At 43.0% G+C, this 20,243-nt stretch overlaps 1 protein-coding gene across 4 annotated transcripts in view; it reads right to left on the bottom strand.

Moving 5' to 3' along the window:
- BBS9 (Bardet-Biedl syndrome 9) overlaps positions 1 to 20,243 on the bottom strand; it is a 409,368-nt gene that overhangs the window by 302,559 nt on the left and 86,566 nt on the right. For all 4 annotated transcript variants that reach the window (XM_084782922.1, XM_084782920.1, XM_084782921.1 and 1 more), the window contains exon 6: positions 3,758 to 3,932. In XM_084782922.1, coding sequence (XP_084639048.1) covers positions 3,758 to 3,932 — 175 coding nt within the window. The remainder of the gene's footprint in view (positions 1 to 3,757; positions 3,933 to 20,243) is intronic.

Below are 20,243 nucleotides of genomic sequence, written 5' to 3'. Positions count from 1 at the left end.
GGGGACGGGGATGTGTAAATGTGCACTAATAACAAGCTGGCCAGAAGACTCCTACACACACTAAAGCTTGAGGCCAAAGCCCACAAATGCTCCTATCTGAATATAATTAACTTTAAAGTAGTTAACTACCAATATCAAAATGAAGGCGAATTACGTCTTAAAAGCCCATTGTATTAGCCACTTACATTCTATTAACTGACTATAGACAGACTTAATGAGGCCTTGAGAAAAGGGCCCAGGAGTTTGCATGCCCTTCCCCTTCCTAAATTTCCCTGGTGACTATCATTTAATTCAATCTATTAAACTTGAAAGCGCACATGCATACATCACAGAACTTAATGCTTTAAATCTTCCCGGCCACCCATCTCTTGTAATTTTTACTATTATAAATGAACCTCATAATGGCTAAAGGGTTTTTTTTTACCCTAAGTGGAAATGAGTTAAATATATCAGTAGTTAAATATACGCTGGAGGACTATCAGACTTTTGTGACAGTGACCTCACACGTTTAGAAAACTCGGCTGGTGTCATAGTTTGAGGAGGACCCCCCGGGCCCAGATCTGCCTGTAGTTTTCCAGGACCCTCTGGATCCTTCTATTTCCTCATTATCCCAGGCTTCTCACACCTAAAGTCTCAATAGGATGTCCTCCGCTCTGACCCACTTTCCTAGTAGGTAAAGTTTTTCATGGGGGCGTATCCCTTGGACTAGTGTCTCGATATAAGTGAGTATATACCGTTTGACTCTTTTTGCTCCTGGGTGAACTCACTCATTATGATAATTTCTAGTTCAATCCATTTGTCCACAAATTTCGAGAATTCCTTGTCTTTAATAGCTGAGTAGTATTCCATAGTGTAAATATACCACAGTTTCTTTATCCATTCTTCTACTGAGGGACACGTAGGCTGTTTCCATGTTCTGGCTATTATGAATAAGGCAGCTATGAACATGGTTGAGCATATGTCCCTGTTGTGTGGAAGTGCATCTTCTGGGTATATTCCAAGGAATGGAATAGCTGGGTCTTGAGGAAGCCCTATTCCCATTTTTCTGAGAAAGCGCCAGATAGATTTCCAAAGTGGTTGTACTAGTTTGCATTCCCACCAGCAATGAAGGAGTGTTTCTCTCTCTCCACATCCTCGCCAGCATGTGGTGTCATTTGAGTTTTTGATCTTAGCCATTCTGATGGGTGTAAGATGGAATCTCAGTGTCATTTTGATTTGCATTTCTCTGATGACTAAGGAGGTCGAGCATTTCTTTAAGTGTTTCTCCGCCATTTGATATTCCTCTGTTGAGAATTCTCTGTTTAGTTCTGAGCCCCATTTCTCAATTGGGTTATTTGGTTTGGTGGTGTTTAATTTCTTGAGTTCTTTATATATTTTGGATATTAGACCTTTGTCAGATGAGGGGTTGGTGAAGATCTTTTCCCAGTCTGTAGGCTGTCGCTTTTGGACAGGACATTCTCCACCATTAAGTGGAGAAGGAGATCTGACTTTCACACAAACTATGGTGCCCCATATTGGACCATGTCCCTTGGATGGGGAGGCCTGGTGGCACCCAGAGGAAGGATAATAGGTCACCAAGAAGAGACTCGATACCCTAGGAGAATATACAGGGGGAGGAGGTCCCCCTCAGTCACAGACATAGGGGAGGGGAGTAGAGGGGGAAGCGGGAGGGAGGGAGGAATGGGAGGATACAAGGGATGGGCTAACAATTGAGATGTAATATGAATAAATTAATAAAAATTTAAAAAAAAAAAGAAAAAAACTCACCTATTGCCTCCTCGTAGGATCTCTCCTGAAGCTACTCCAAACTGACTCTCATACATGCATGTGCACACGCACAAGCGCACACGTGCATACACATACACACACACACACACATCTAAGAGTAAGCAATTGCACATTCCTATCTATGTACTGTGCCCCTAAAATCACCCTGACTGGCAGGAGGTAAGGCACAGAAGTAAGTGAAAAGTAGATTGCCACAGCACCACCTAGGTTTTGGCAGTTCTGAGTAAATTACACAGATACTTTTTATAATTTCCCCCAACAAAATATATTTATTGTCCAGGGGCAAAACCACAGTCCATTCCCTGTCGGCAAGAGCGAAGGGAGCCGCTGATGGGGCGTGGCCTGACGATCCGCCACTTCCATTGGCTGTGCCTAGTCACAGGCCTGGGCAGCCGTGCTGCTCTTGCCAGTGCAGTGCAGGGCTGACTCACCACACCGCACTGAAGTGAGCGCGGAATGCACAGCCTCTGCGGCCACCACCCAAGCACTTATACTTTTCTTCCCACCTTGGCAAGCATCATGTGGCCAAAAGACACCACCAGAACGATATGACATGAAAATTTCCAAATGTTGCCCTCGGAGAGACAACGACAAAGCGGGCTGTGAGCCAGCTCAGCAGGAAGAACAAACTCAGGTAGGTCCCCAGCCCCCACCTTCTGCAGCCCACAACCACCTGTAACTCCGGGGACCGATACTCTCTGGCCTCAGTGGCACCTTCACAGATGTGAAACACACAGACCCACAAAGGCACATACATGCACACAAATAAACAATAAATCTTTTTAAAATATAATACATTAAATAGCTAAGGCTGTTTGAAAGCTACCATATTTCTATTCCTAGAGCAAATTTCTTTCTTTCTTTTTTCTTTTTTTTTTTTTTTGGTTTTTTTTTGTTTTGTTTTGTTTTTTGTTTTCTGTTTTTTGTTTTTTGGCTTTCCGAGACAAGGTTTCTCTGTGTAGCTTGGCTGTCCCGGACTCACATCATAGACCAGGCTGGCCTCGAACTCACAGCGATCCACTTGCCTCTGCCTCCTGAGTGCTGGGATTAAAGGTGTGCGCCACCACACCTGGCCCCAGAACAAATTTCTAATTGTTTTCCCATTCTCTCTACCAACAATAAATTTTATGGATATTTACCTGACAAAATAGAAAATGTTTTCTCTCAAGCAAAACTCAGGAAGATCTGTAAGAATTTCTAGGACAAGTACATATGCACTGTGTTCAGAGGGTTACTTCCACTTATCAACAATGATCTGTTCCTATGTAAAAATCATTACCATTCATTGCAATAGTTACATCTTTTCCCAGATAGTCTTCAAATGCCATATGCATTCTTTGTAATTATAAAATCATTCCATACGTACAACTTTATATGTGGTTTTTTCACTCAATAATACATTTTATTGTCTCTGTTAATTGTTGCTAGTGATGATTTTTTTTTATTTGTTTTTTGAAACAAGCTCTCACTATGTAGCCCTGGCTATAACTCACTATGTAGACCAGGCTGGCCTCAAACTAACAGATATCCACCTGCCTCTGCCTCCTGAGTGCTGGGATTAAAGACACGGGCCACCACATTCAGCCATTTTATTGTCATTATATCGGGGAGCAGTCACATTACTATTGAGCATTTTGTATTGGCAGTAAGCTGAACACATTTAATCTTTATAGCAAACTGGCAGCACTAGCACTGTCACCTCCAAAGGATGCTGGCCATCCAACTACAGTGAATAGCAAACTCAGAACTCCGACTAAGAGCTGCGCCTCTGGGCTTCTTGGAATCAGCACTACACGGCCTTCCGAATACTTAGGTACATCAGTGACGTGCTCTAAGCCATCCCAATTAAGTTTTACCAAAGAAGCCAGTAATCTCTTCACTTGTACGACTCACGGACTTCCAGAACAGTAATTAATCATCGACCAACAATCACAATAACCGTGAGTCCAAAGGTAACGCACAGACTCACTTGTAACTTTCCACTTGTCTGCAAGAAGAGACGGTGATGAAGGAATCTGTACGGGGACTGTAAGCAAGAGGGCCAGGCAGAAGAGAACCAGGAAGAAATCTCCCGAAAGCGTAGCTTTCCTGCTCAAACACCATCAGCATCCCATCCATAGACTGGATACAAATTAAATCTCGACCTAGGGAAGAATTAGAAGACATTAGACACCTTATGTTTTATGAAGTTGATGTTTAATAATCACTATCATGCTAAGATATAGCACAGTTAACTTTGCCCCACATGGCACCCTCAGGTAGTCTCAATTTTAGATTACAAGCCAGTGATAATATCAGGTTACTAATAGCAACACATAGACACATGTCCCATTCTTACATCATACGATGTTTATACTTTCATTGTATATTCAAATCATATCCATCAGATGTTCATTTTTTTTATTTGCTCACTTTACATCCCGATCGTAGCCCCCTCCCTGTCGCCTCCCAGTCCCGCCCTCCCTCCTACATACTTTCTCCCACCCTCCCCTAATTCTCAGAAAGGGGAGCCCTCCTCCACTAACATCTGACCTCAGCCTATCAAGTCTCATCTGGACTGCCTGTTTCCTCTTCCTCTGCAGCCAGGCAAGGCCTCCCCACCAGGGGGAAGTGATCAATGTGTGGGGGCCAGAGTCCATGTCAGAAGCAGCCCCTACTCCCCATACTATGGGACCCACAAGGGGACTGTGCTGCCTAGCTACTACATCTGAGGGGAGGGGCTAGGTCCTCACCATGCATGGTCCTTGGTTGGTGCATCAGTCTCTGCAGCACCACCCCCCCTCTGCCCAGGGGTGGTCACACTTTTCACACACACACACACAAAAAAAAAAACTTTATCCCTAAGAACAATCATGATTCTAAAATACTGTTTTTCCAAAATTCTGACATACAACAAAACAGTTCTCCAAGGAACTACTTCTCACTGTCATATCACCATCTTATGCTTTCATGTGACTTACACATCAAACACAGCACACAGGGAATTGGGAATACCAATCAATAGTGGAGTACTTGCATAGCATGCAGCAAGCTCTGAATTCAAACCTCAACACACAACAAACTAGAACACACACGTAAGTGCATATGCACTTGTGCTTGCTCACACACACACAAATACATATGCACTCCTGCATGCTCATACACACATACACACACATAAATACATATGCACTCACATACACAAATGCATATGCACTCATGCATGTTCACATATACAAATGCACACACACACACACACACACACACACACACACACACACATCAAATCCACGCACTTGTTTTAGGTACTAGTTTTATATAAAGCACAGTGGTAGACAGTGTTGACAGTGAAAAGCACTAATGCTGAAAAATAATAATTTCTGACTACCTTATAAATTGGCTTTGATTATGTCTTCTACTGTCGACACATCAGCCCTGGTTTTAATGGTTTTTAAGATACACTAAGATGAAGGAGACATTTTCCATGATATATACAGCACATAGTCCCTAATCTGGGGTTGAATGGTCTAACTCCGCACATTCTGCTTATGAGATCAGTGTACCTTACAGCCTATTATACACAGGATAACCATGCCAGAGAAAGATCAAGCCACTTAATGAGAAATAGACAAAAGGTCAATCCCCTAGTCATCTCCAGCCCAGACTCACTATATACAGTTAAGTCCTATGGGAACCAGCTCATATTACCTTGGATATCACTGATATTTTTATATGCAATAAATCTAAATTTTATCATAGCTTTGCTAAAGAAATATTAAATTGTACAGAAATAAGTGATACTCTTACTCTACCTGAATAAAAAAATCACACCTGGGCAATTTTCCAAAGGAGCATGTGCTGCCTAAGTAGCTTTAACAGAGAAAGCAAGCTGGTGATGGTTGTTTATTACAAAATACTCCAGCCCAACTCAACTGACACCAGTTAATCAGCCTTGAATGATATTAGTGCTGTTTGAAAAGTGCTCAATGCTCCAGTTCCTCTGCAGCAATTATTTGGTTTGGTAGTCACTGCTGTGTATTTAATCTTCTTTGTATGTATTTGTATGTATTCTAGAGCTGTGCCCATGCTAGGAGCATGCATTCAGAAACACGGCCAATCAGTGCATCACTAGCCTTCCTGGCAGCCCTACCCATAGTTACCAGCCAAGACCAGTCAAGAGTCGCATAGTTGAAACAGATGCTGTAAGGTGTCCGTAAGCATATCACACAGACTCTTTACAAGGAGCATTCCCAGATTTCTGTCACGGTTTCAATTCTATTTTTACAACTTGGGTGACTATGGAAGTTAGTGATAACCCAGGAGTGTCAGTCGATTTGTAAAGTAAGTAAAATTGCAAAAAGCTTCAGGAGTACCAACTCCTCTTCAGCAAAGGCACCAAAAAGGCACAGCAGGCAAGGATGCTCCTCAGTACACAGAACTGGGGAAATGGGCAAGGATGCTCCTCAGTACACAGAACTAGGGAAACAGGCAAGGATGCTCCTTGGTACACAGAACTGGGGAAACAGGCAAGGATGCTCCTTGGTACACAGAACTGGGGAAATGGGCAAGAATGCTCCTTGGTACACAGAACTGGGAAACAGGCAAGGATGCTCCTTGGTACACAGAACTGGGGAAATGGGCAAGAATGCTCCTTGGTACACAGAACTGGGGAAATGGGCAAGGATGCTCCTTGGTACACAGAACTGGGGAAACCAGATATCCACAAACAAACTGGAAAATGAAAGGAAGAAAGAAATTGAGTCCTTATACCAAAACCTCCTCAATGTGGATTTAAACATAAGCCAGAGATCTTAGAATATGGCAGAGGGGTCAGGACACTGGCCTTGCCAATGCCAAAAGCATATCAACAAAAACAAACAAAAATAGACAGCGGGCCGTGTCAAGCTATAAAGCTCTGACCAGTAAGAAAAGCTAAATAAGAAGGGGCCACGGAGGACAAGGAAAAGTTTCTGCAAACCATGTATGTGATAAGGACTTCATCTCCAAACCACGAGGAACATACGACTCAATACGAAAAATTAAAGTTTATTTTAAGAAAATAGTCAAAAGACCTGAAAAGGTACTTTTCCTCAGGGCAGATACAAACAGCCAACACATATGAAAAGATGTATCATAGTCATCATCAGGAAATGCCACATAAAACGTCACCCACAGGTCTAGGGAGAAGGAAACTCTGCCATCGGAGACAACATGGATAACCTAAAGACACCATGCTAGCGCCCATCGCAGAGAACAAGACATGATCTCATTCTGTGTTAAGTTTTACAGGTCAAATCATAGAAACACAGAGTAGGGGCAGTTACCAGGAGTCAGGGAAGGGGCAGACACAGGGAGAGACTAGCCTACAGGAGGAACCTGCAGCTCTGCTAGGGACCCAGTGTACAGTAGTAAGGACACTGAAGGGACAATGGCCATGCCTTATAAATGTGAAGCTGTTGAGAATCAATCTCATGTGTTCTCACCCCAGCCCCAAAAAATGACATGTGAAAGGGTCACTATGGGGTGATAAATACATCAATTAGCTTATTGTAATTACTTCATAGTATATATGCATATGTATGTTTGACATATATATATATATATATATATATATATATATATATATATATATATATATATACCAAAACATTACACTGTGCTTGAATACACAAAGTTTTTGTTTGTCAATGTTACCTCAATGACGCAGTAAACATCAGTAAGTCAGAAATGAGATGTCAAAGATGCTAACAAGTGTAGCATGAGCAAACCACACAATAAATTATATAAATTATTATGAGGGTTTTTATTGCCTGCTGACCTAACTCAGGAGGGAAAAGTAGCATTGTAGAAAGAAGTGAAGACAGCGCCAGCAGTGAACAGTGTCTAAGGCCCTAACATAAGGTAAGACACCACAAACTACAGAGCACACACACAAGCCAGGCACACTGGTCACACCTACAGTCTCACGGCAAACCACAGAGCACACACACGAGCCAGGCACACTGGTCACACCCACAGTCTCACGGCAAACCACAGAGCGCACACACAAGCCAGGCACACTGGTCACACCCACAGTCTCACGGCAAACCACAGAGCACACACACAAGCCAGGCACACTGGTCACACCTACAGTCCCACGGCTTAGGTGGCTAAAACAAAGGATCGCCACATGCTCTAGGACAACTTAGTCTACATGATGAGTTCCAGGCCAGCCAACACCTGGGACAAGGCCCCGTCTTTTTAAAATTAATAAAATAAAATAAGATGTTAAATGCATAAAATAATTTTCAAAAGAGGAAACTCTAAGCTCAGGATAAGGGCAATTCAGCTTACGTATTCCAAAAAGAAGAAAGTCCATATAAGAATACAGTCAGAGCTGATACGTGAATTTCATATAGTTTGGTGCAGATCCTGTGGCGGAATGCTAACTGGCCCCTACAGTCATCCCTTTAGCATGCCAATCATGGATTATCATCAGACGCACAGCTATCCAAAGTAAAGCATACTTACAATGCCCTGTTAAAGACACAGGGTGTCAGGTGACCTCACTGGGAGATGGTACTGAGATATTTATGGATAACCGGGTGCAAGGGATCCAACTTTAAACACTGCAAATCAGCCCATTGCAACTGCTGGCTACAGGTGTCATGCTTACGTCTCAGAACCAATGCCCTCGCATGCTAGAAGGAAATAGGTCTTGAAGAAAGCCTAAACCCTGGAGAAAGCTAGCACCATTGGCCCCTGGGGACACAGAGTAAAGGTCTCATTTCCGGAAACTCCAGCAATGTAGAGAAAAAGACTTAAATGTTAAGTCCACGACAGCAGTCCCCGAACCCACAGAATCTAGCTTTGGGTCCAGCTCTGCTAATCATTACTTTATGCTTGGGCAGCAGTCTCCCAGGATCCCTCAGCACTGTCTATGACAACTAACAAGGTAGGGAAACTCGCCCAGTGGTGGAAACTCCTCATCTCCCTCACCATGTTTACAGCCACTTAAAGTCACATAGGGTGTGTCCAATGGTGCACAGCCGGTGACTTCCTGCACACCTCATGATGATGCCCTTGTCCCCACTTCCACTTTTGGGAGCTCCCTTCTCTTACACTTTTCTTGACTGGTCTAGTGACCTCATTCTGAATTGTAAGATAGTCTCTGGCTTATGTAAAGTACTTAGCAAAGCCCATCACAGGTCAGGGATGGTATACTTTACAATGGAGACAAAAAACCCAAATTCCTCATGTGAACTGGAAGTAAGGACGGAGATGAGGTGATCAAGTCAGAGGCCACTGGCTTTTCAAAGGGTGAAGTTAAGATGGAAGACACTATCTGCAGTCTCATCTGGAGCTAGGCCTCTGAATTCTGCAGGCAAGAAATTCCCATCCGTGATGATGACTCAGAACCAAACTGCATCTTCTCATGAGTCTCTCTGTTCCTTTCAATCATCCTTTGTCAACGATCTCTCCAAAGCCCTTCTGTACTTTCATCTTAAACAAATTATCTGTTAAATGATCTTGCTTTGTGTCTCTTATTAGCCCTATTACTCATCTGTGTAAACAAAAAAATGCCTGGCATGGAGGAGACCCAGTAAGAAATGTGCTCTGAGGCGGAGTAAGCTAAGCAAAATAATTTCTTCATCTGCACTTGGGATCAGCTGCAATTTTATTCTACGTGTTTTATACACCTCACCTGAAGTATGTAAAAAATGCTTTAGTTATTACAATCTTGGCTACTAGTATTTAGAAAAATGTAGAGATCAACCCAGAACATAACTCAAAAATAAGTCAATGGCCCTTTCAAATCACTGCTCCAGAAACCACTTAAGAGCACATAGCAAAGGCTCTGTTGACAGGCAATGAGAACAGAAAGAACGGTCCATAAAAGCTGTTAGCGTGTTCTAGGTCTGATAGAGCAGAGCCAACAGGAAGTGACAGGACTCCAGGACAACTTCAGTGACATAGCGATGGATCCTATGTCCACACTGAAGAATCCTGACCGCATGGCTAGCACCATATTAGACGCTCTAATGTGCTTGCTTATAAGGCTTGGAATAATATTATCAGAATAATAACAATATTAGTTAGTGCTGTCATTTATTACATATCTAATAGTACCCCAATCTTGTGCTAAAGATTAACCATCATGTAAGCTATAATTGTCAACAACTGTAAAAATTAGGCAACACTCCCACTCCAGACATCAAAATACAAAAACTCACAGAGTTTAATTAATTCATTTAACAGTCAAACGTCAAAGAATTAGAAAGTGACAGAAGTAGTACTCAAGCTGAGGTCCACTCCCTCTACTGAACTACACTGACTCCTGTGGAGCGAAGTTTTTTTTTTCAAAACAGGGTTTCTCTGTGTAGCCTTGGCTGTCCTGGACTCACTTTGTAGACCAGGCTGGCCTCGAACTCACATCGATCCGCCTGCCTCTGCCTCCCGAGTGCTGGGATTAAAGGCATGCGCCACCACACCCGACTCTAAAGTGTAAACGATGTGGGATGGATTGAGCACTACAGAAGCCCCAAGAGCATCCATACAGTGAACGCTCTAACAAAGGCTTCATGACAAGGGTGGGCTGTGTCCCCTCCTGAAAGGACGGGCAGAAGCAACAGTTGAGGAAAAAGGAGAGGGGATGACTGGGAGAGCAAATGACCCCTTCAGAGGAATACACACCCGAGGACACAGGACACACAGCGCGGTAAGTCAAGATTCAACCAAGATGGCGCGAGAGTGAAAAGCCACAGACTGAAATGCATGGCGACACTCTCACAGTGCCCCTCACAGTACACCTGTGACTTTCAGCCACCGATTACCAAGAAGGTTGTATCATGGCTTAGACAGCAATCCCGTTCATCTCAAACAGAAGAGGGCAACTAGACCATTTAGATGCCTGTGAGATCCGAAAAGAGTTGAGAAAGGGTTCACCAAGTCCAGTTTAAAAGACTTCTAAATCAATACTGCTTTAATTTTTTTTAAAGGAAAAGGAAAATTGTGCCTGTGGGTCCAGGAAGGAAACTAGAATGTTTCACTGCGGAGGTCACATGACATGAATCCTGCTTACATACTGTACCTCATTACCTGATGGTAAAATACACAAAGTGCTAACACGACACATAAAGCAGCAGCCAGGTACATGTTGAACGGACCACTAGATTCATGGTTTAATAAATTATAGTCTAGGCACTGAAATGGTGTGTAGGAGTGTGTATTCCCAGCAATTCTCTCTACCATGCGTGGCCCAGAGATTTTTCTGTCACTTGTTACTATGGCAACAAGGGCCCTGGATGCCATTTTCCCCATCTCCACTGTCCTCTCCCTGTGGAGTCCACACGGCAGAGTGGAGTGGCACACATGAGAGACGACCACCATTACTCAGCATGCTACATGGTCTCTGAATCTCTCTGTTCATATTTCTTTTGCACACTGAGTGAAAATACAAGTGAAGAAATACAAACGTGACCTCCAGCCAAGCCTATATTGCCGTTCTGCATGCAACTGTCAAAAATCCTTGGTCTTCCTCCAAGTTGATAAAAACACATGAAAAACAGTCAGAAAGGCAGATGGGACGCATCAAGAGAGTGATGCACAGGAGCAAAAGAGTCCAGACGTCTGTGGCACTTCCGCCCTTCGTACACGGGGAAAAAAGGTTGTGTTGTTGTTGCAAAAAAAATATGAAATACTAACGCATTAATCTTTAAGGAAGTCTAAGTCAAAAATGATGGAATGTGTCTGCTGTGAGCAAAGACATAAAAATGTTCAGAGCAGGATTCCAAAACACACTGCTTAAAAACAGCTCGTACACGGATTTCAAACATCCCCGAGTTGTAAGATTGCCACTAAATATCCTTTTATGATTTTTCATTCCTGTTATTGTACAAATAAAACCACAGGTTTCTAAACTGCAAACAATTGATAATTGGCTGAAGAAAAGGAGAGCTCAACTCTTTATCGTTACCACTGCTTTGGCAGTTTGAATGAGAGGCCTCCATAGGCTCATATGTTTTAACGCTCAGTCCCCAGGTGGTGGAACTATCTGGGAAGGATTAGGAAGTGTGGCCATTTTGAGACTCTCTCCCTCCCTCTCTCCCTCCCTCTCTCCCTCCCTCCCTCCTCCTTCCCTCCTTTCTACTTGTATATCAAGATGCCAGGTCTCAGCTGCTCGTGTCTTCATGGCTTTGCTCCACCACCTTTGATTTTTAACCCTCTGCAACAGGCCCAACTTAACGACATTTATAAGTTGCCTTGGGCATGGCATATCCCAGGCATAAAAATGTTACTAAGACATTACTCTTCTACTTTTTTGTTTGCACATTCTAAAAGTAATAGATTCCCTGTTCAAAATCTTAGTTATAGATTTTAAAACTCTAAGCAAACAGAGGAATAAACAAATAGAAAGCATGTGTTCAACACAATCAGTAATATTTTTAATTAAGTATCAGGGAAAATTACACAGGTTCTCAATGACTATTCAAGTGTTGCCTGAAGAATAACTTTGTGAGACTAAATTTTGTGAGACTAATTCAAGAAAAGGCACTGGGTCTGCATACCAACTCTTCTATGAACTTGTCTCTCGACATTCTGATGTGTCTCATTTTAGTCGCTTCAAAAGACCATTACTGTGTTTCACCAAGTTATTTACCACAATCTTAGTTTAAATGAAATAATAGATGATAAAAACCCACAGGCACTCATTAACTAGCACTCCATGTGATGGTTCATTAGGAATCCAGTGGTAGACTTGAAAAAAAAAGGTCCTGAATATTCAATTATCACTGTATCCACAAACTAACACAATTGTCTCCTCGGGTGAGATAAGCATAGATGTCTTATAACATTCTCCACTAGCAAATGCCGCAAACAGTCATTGTCTAAATGGTATACACTAGTTCAGTTTATAGGAAACCTAATTGAATACTGCAACGATGTAAGAACAGGACATATAAAATAATGTAAAGGGCTATGGGAGCACGGCTAGTGTCTGTGAGGGGCGGGAGAACCTTCAGAACAAAGATCACACTTAGTCCTTGCAAGTTGAGTTTGCCAGGCAACCAGAGAAGTAAAAGCAGATGGAACAAGACGTACAAAGCCATGGATTATGAAAGTGAGGCGTCTGAAGGCGTCAGGAGGGAGACGGCGGGGGGGGGGGGGGGGGGGAAGGGAGGAAGACACTGCTAACGAAGACGGCATGTTCATTAGGACTAAGGTTAAAGCGGCATCTGGCCAGGGCAGCTGCATCCACATTTACATCCGGGGCATACTAGCAGTCTCCTCATCTGGAAAGTAGCAGCAGGAGGGAGACAGTACATGATGCAGCTATAGGCATTAAACAGAATAAAACGCACACTTTCTCACACCTGATAAACACCCAATGAACAGCAGTCACTATTACCACATTACTCCGTCCCTCGCAGATCAAACTGTTTGAAAAAAATAAATTTGAGGAGAAACTTTTCCTTTGGAGAAAATGTAACAGGAGAAGAAACACACACACACACACACACACACACACACACACACACACACACACACACTTTGCCAAAGCAAAGGGTTCTTATTAAGATTTTAACTATGGAAAAATCTGCTAGAACTTGGGTCTGTGTGAACCCACTGACTTTTCAAGATGATTTTCTGCCTAAGTTAGGTGTACTTTCCACAAAGCAGCAATTTCCCTAAATTGATAACTAACAAAACCACTTTTAAAAAATTCTAGAGCCAGGAGCAGTGGCGCATGCCTTTAATCCCAGCACTCAGGAGGCAGAGGCAGGTGGATCACTGTGAGTTCAAGGCCAGCCTGGTCTACAAAGTAAGTCCAAGACAGCCAAGGCTACACAGAGAAACCCTGTCTTGAAAAAAAAAAAAGATTCTGGAAGAGCTGGACAGACGGCTCAGCAGACAAGAGTGCTTGCTGTGCAGCCGTGAGGACCAGAGCATGGATTCCAGCCCCTATAAAAGAAGCTAGGTACCAAACACGCAGCAGCAAACCCAGCCCTGGAGGAGGAGGCAGAGACAGGAAGAGCTCTGGGACTTGATGACTTACAGCATAAAAAAAAAAAAACAGCTATTGAGTGCCAGGTCAGAGGGAGATCCTGCCTCAAAGGACCAGGTGGGGAGCAACAGGACACATCTAATGTCCTCCTCTGGCTTCTTGCACACATACAGGTGCATTTACACATGTGCTCACACATATATGCACACACACACACAAATAAATAAAAAGTAAATAATCTTTAAGTACTCTTTGTGCCAAAATCCTGTCTGTGGATGGAGAATGAGCACCACTGACTGCAACGTCACCACCCAGCATGCACACGGGTGTGTCCTTACTCACCATGGTCTCATCTATATTATCTCTCTCCCCCCCCCACCCCCACCACAGCCTCAATAATTCTAAATAATATATGAGACGAGACAGATGCCGCCACACAAAAGAAGCCATGTGCTCGCGTTCCTGTCTTCCTCCCCATCTGGAAGACAAACTCTGAACCCTGGAGTGGAACATTGCAGCATATGTTCAGAAGAAGAAGAAGGAAAAAAAAAAGCCTAGTTCAACATTAGATAAACTACTTAAGAAAACTACAAAAGGGCTGGAGAGGTGGCTCAGAGGGTAAGAGCACAGGCTGTTCTTCCAAAGGTCCTGAGTTCAATTCCCAGCAACCACATGATGGCTCACAACCATCTATAATGAGATCTGATGCCCTCTTCTGGACTGCAGGCTCATATGGAGGCAGAATACATTATAAATAATAGATAAATAAATAAATCTTAAAATAAAAAAAAGAAAGAAAACTACATAAGAAATCCAGAGAACACTTACAAAAATATTAAAATACACAAAATTGTTTAAGTTTCCATTTGGTGAATCCATTCTTCATGCATAATATACTGCTAGCTCTCTTGATGTTGGTGTCATTAGCATGTCAAGAGGAATAAGAGAAAGTCATGGTTATACTCACTATGTTCTCACCTGGATGAATCAGTTAAGGGCGGGGCAGAGTTTGGAACTTCTGAGCTGAGGGTCAATTTGATATTAAGCACCTATGACTTGAAAAGGCAGACCAAGCAGAGTGAGAGACAACACCGACTATGTTTCCTGAACTGTCCTTTTCTATCACAAGGGTCAACGTGCCAATCAACCACTGTTTAATATATTATGGCTTGTTTTATCTTAAAGAAAACAATTAAAACGTTGTATCTTTAATAAAGGTCACAAGGACAGATATGCCACAACAACCATCAAGACTCAGAAGCAACTACTTTAGTAACAGTGTCCTACGAGCCCCAGAAGGAGGGACAGCATTCATCTGAAGAGCCTCTTGGGGTGTCAGTGAACATCAAGGCAGCCCTGGTGGCTGAGGATGGCTCATCAGATTCAGAGGAACACCCCTTAAGGATGGGCATGACATTTTATACACTAAGCCAGGAACAAAGGAAAAACTGGTTTCAAATCCTATTCAGGCCTAAGTGACTGCTGTAGGGCTGCTGTAGGGCTCAGGAAATCAAAGAGTGAGGCAAGGGCTCCCCCTGCTGTCCACCAAAAAATGGGCCAGGCAACAACTCACTCTTGTGAGAGTCTCACCATGTAGCCAGACTGCCCTTGAACTGCAGTCCTCTACCTATTGGATCCAACCAGAAATTCATTTTTTAAAAATATTCCATTCCCATTCCCATATGCCCTGAGATTTTACTATTGTCTATCAAAGACTCCCTTCATTTGATGCCTTAAACAATACAATATAGGCTGTGGTGACGAATTAGTATGTAAAATGCTTGCCACATCAGCCCAAGGATCTGAGTTCAACCCCTGGAAGCAACACAAAGCATGCCTGGCCTGGTAGTGTGTGCCTGCAGCCCACTGCTGGGTGGCAATCACAGGGGTTCCTGGGGCTCTCTAGGGGGCCAACCTCACCTACTTGGAAATTATAGGCCAGTGAAAGACTCTGAAAATAAATAAATAAAGGTGGACAGTAACTGAGAAGTGATCCCCAAGTTGCCCTCTGAGCTCCATGAGCACACATGTATCTGTGCACATGAGATCACACACACACACACACACACACACACACACACACACACACACAATGACGATATGAATGTACAACTGAGACCCTTTACATATTTCAAGTGAATCTTTCTAAATATGCATTCCATTGTCTGGGCTTTGCTCTGTGCTCTAGGGTCAACTGAGAGACGTCATACCAGGAGGAAAGTAAACAGAGAAAGCAGAAGTGAAGTGGATTTGAGGAGAGCAAGGATGGCTGTCTGGTGAGATTACTGGAATCAAATTAAAGGCAACCATAAGAGCCACATACAGAGCGCTGTCTACTCATCTCGGCACATCTCACTGGAGCAACTCTTCTGTAAGGGAGGAAAGTCATGGTCCTCGTGTGAAGGGAACTGAGGCTTGGGGAAGCTCTGTCATCTACTAAGGGGCACACAGCAGCTGAACAGCAGGGCCAAAGCTCACAGCTGTCTTCCGGTCTGCACACTGTTTCACCAGTTGTATGATCCACACAGTAGGCACCTAATGAGCTCTCTTTGACTCCGGATTTACCGTGGCCTACCATCATGTCATATACCTATAACATCAGATTTAAGTGTAACATATTATTTGACAGATAAACCTTGATATAGTTTCTCATCAACAAGAAAATTAAATTATAAAATAAACAGAGAAGGGCTGGTGAGATGGTTCAGAGGTTAAGAGCACTGACTGCTCTTCTAGAGGTCCTGAATTCAATTCCCAGCAACCACATAGTGGCTCTCAACCATCTATAATGTGATCTGATGCCATCTTCTGGCCTATAGGTGTACATGCAGGCACAACACTATATAATAATAAATAAATAAATCTTTTTTTAAAGTAAGCAGAGAAAAATCAAGTAACATTTATTCTCTGAATGTGTTGAATAAAATATTTGTTAAAAGGAGAATTTTAAAGAATATCAACACGCTGCCAAAAAAACAAAGGAAATAAAATTCAGAAGCCAAAACCTAAGTGAAAGTGGAACCCACAAGGTACATAGAGCCTTGGGACATTTTCCTAAGCCAGATAATCTAACCATGAGCTTTAGTTTTCATGGCCTCAAATAATATACAGAGTAGAGAATAAGAAGGGCCCGCCCAATCTGGGGACCGCACGGACTCTTACAACGTCTCCAACCCCACCACCTCCCCAGTAAAAAGCTAAGACCACAAAGAACTTGACCCCTAATATAAACAGAATTCAGAAACAGCATTACCTCAACCAAAGGGAAAGAAAATGAAGTGCACATATCAAACCTTGGAAGCAGATGAAGGGGGAAAAGAATCTCTCCTAAGAATTCATAAAATTCATGCTGCTCTTAATGTGAGTTTGCAGACTAAACTATTCCATCAGATAGCCAAAAAACCCAGATCAGTGAACTCAGAGTGAAATGCTCCCGGGTTAGAAATGTGACCAAGCACATAACAACAGCGAGTTCAACCCTTTAAAGGCGTACACCAATCATTCCCCTGGATAAAGTTCTGAAAAGTGACCTCAAGTCAAAAATCACAATATTCAAGCGCCTGAAGGAAATATGAGCAAGAGACAGCAGCTTAATAGCAGAATTAGAATCACAAAGACTTCACAAACTGAAAATGACGGAACGTAAAATATGGCATTCCATAAGCTTAGGGAAATTAAGGTAGGCATTAAAACTATGGTCCAGGGTAAGCTGAGCATACCCAGAGGCACAAGTAGCCACTACTGATGGACGGCCTCGAGCAAAGCAGCCCCATATGTGTGCGCCATGTTTCCCTCTAAGCTATGACCTTAGCCTGGGCATGTTGAGGAACAGATCCTCTAACTGAGCATGCTCAGAAGTGTGCCCACATCTAAAGCACTCCTATGACTATGTATAAGCTCCCAAATCAAATCCCAGAACTTCCTTTGCTCAGGAGAGGTGCTGCTTCCAAAATAAACCCCATGCTTTCCTCTCCCACTGGCTCTTTTAAAAACATATGCAAATGTAGTATGCGTGACTATACATATGTATGGTACTACAGTAAGAGATCCTTATCGATGAGTTAGCAGATTTTTATCAGAACTTATGAAAACAAATGGTGGAATAGAGTTAGCCAAGTTAGCACATGTCCAAGAGCAGTGCTGGAGGGAAACCACGGCCAGTCAGGCCGAGTGGCCGGTGCTTGTGATCTCAGCACTCAGGAGGCTGAGGAAAGATAACCTCCAGTTGGAGGCTAGCCTGGGCTACAGAGAGAAACGCTGTGTCCAATAGCATTTGTTGCTCTAAATGTCCGTGATGTAGGAAAAAGACAGTGAAATCTGAATGAATTATGCAAAATGCATCTCAGTAATAGAGAGGAAAAGTGCAGCAGCAAAGTTAAAACCCACAACGGGAGGCTGGCCCCACGTGCACACAGCGGCGCTGAGGCAGAGTGACTGGGGTTGCGGCTCAAGGGCAGAGGGCACCGCTTGACGTTCAGTTCTCCGAGCCTCAAACAATAGAAGGCAGTAAGTGAATATGAAGAGGACAAATAATAGGAGAGCATTATCTTAGGCTTGTAACCTTAAACTCCACTTTTAAGCTCAAACCCGCAGTTAGACAAGTAGAAATAAATCTTTTCTTAGATACCCTATACGGAACTACAGAACACCAAACACATACACAAACTCTCATAACAGCACATGAAAAAGGCAAATCACCGAACAGGAAAAACAGCTCATCTGAAAACTTGGTTCCATCAATGAATTGAAAAATAACTGTCAACGTAGCCCTGCATGCCCAGCCTTGCACACGGATGCACATGGAAATGCACACTCTCTAAGACACAGGAAATTATAAACATTTAATCTTTAATAAAACAAGGATTCCCTTCACAATAGCTCCTGAAGAACCAGGTTCCCAAGCCCAGGGCCTGCCCTGGTCCCAGCACCACAGATGCAACCCAGAGCTTCTCGCGTGCCAGGCAAGCACCTTCCAGCTGAGCACCCACCACAGCTCACAAATTCACCTCCTCGAGTTTTATATATGCAAGTGCTCTGTCTACATGTACACTACAGGCCAGAAGAGGGCATCATATCACATTATAGATGGTTGTGAGCCACCCTGAGTTGCTGGGAATTGAACTCAGACCTCTGGCAGTCTGTTAACTTACCAGTGCTCTTAACTGCTGAGCCATTTCTCCAGCCCACCTCCTGATTTTAGAATTGATGTTTTTATTTTTCTCCTCAAACTAAAAAAATCCACATCTCTATTTTTTTTTATCACTATCATATTCAATCTCTGACAAATAAATGGCAGAAAGGGAGAAAGGCAGACAAAAAAAAAAGGAGGAAAGATAGAGATAGCTAATTTATTTACACACAGAGAAAGCAGGTTTTTTAAAATTCATCTCTCATATATGACATCCCGACCTTAGATTCCGTTCACTCCTCCCCTCCCAGTCCCTCCCCTACTGCCCCCACCCCCAATCCACTCCTCCTCAGTTTCCCTTCAGAAAAGGGCAGGCCTCCCAGGGAGATCAACCAAGCCTGGCATATCAAGCTGCAGTAAGACCAGGCACACCCCTTTAGTTTAAGGCTGGACAAGGAAACCCAGTAGGACAAGGGTGCAAACAGATTTTGAGTTCTTTGTATATTCTAGAGCCGCTAACCCTCTGTCAGACAGATGTACATCTAGTAAAAGATATTTCCCATCCTGCAGGTCACCCGGTCACTCAGATGACAGAGTCCTTTGATGTCAGAAGTGCTGTAGTTTCATGGTGTCACATTTACCCCTGTGCTATCAGGGGCCTGTTTAGAAAAGCCTTCCTTGTGCCAATTAATTTAAGTGTATTCTCCGTTTCCTCCTCTATCAGAAACAGTGTCTCAGGTGTCATGGTGAAGTCCTTGATCCATTTGGAGCTAAGTTTTGTGCATACAGTTTTCCAGTTTGACCAGCACCTTTTGTTGAGGTTACTGTTTTTTCTAGTGTGTATTTTTGGCCTCTGTAAAAAGGAAGAAAGGAAGGAGGGAGGGAGGGAGGGAGGGAGGGAGGGAGGGAGGGAGAAAGGAAAGAAGGAAGGAAGGAAGGAAGGCGGGCGGGCAGGCTGGCCAAGGCGAATATAGGAGTGTGGGCTTATTGTAGGTCCTCAACTTTATTCCACTGATCAATGAGCTTGTTTTTATGTCAGTTCCATGCCTTTTTTATACTATAGCTCTGTAGTATAGTTTAAAATCTAAGCTTGTGATACCTCTAGCAGTTTGGGGTTTTTTTGTTTGGTTGGTTGTTTATATTTAGTATTGTTTTGGCCATCCTGGATTTTTGTATTTTCACATTTTTTAAATTTTAACATTTTTTAAATTTATATGAAGAATTGCACTGTAATTTTATGGAAATTGCATTGAATCTGTAGATTACTACTGTTGGGATGGCCGTTCTCACAATATTATCCCTGCCAATCCATGAGCAAGGGCTGTCCGCCATCTTCTGGCACCCTCCCTGAGCCTTGGAAGG

Source organism: Acomys minous, assembly GCF_964271855.1.
Source record: "Acomys minous genome assembly, chromosome: 5".
NCBI classification, from domain to species: Eukaryota; Metazoa; Chordata; class Mammalia; order Rodentia; family Muridae; genus Acomys; species Acomys minous.
The sequence above is the reverse complement of the archived record's forward strand: the minus strand, read 5'-3'. Positions and strand labels throughout refer to the sequence as shown.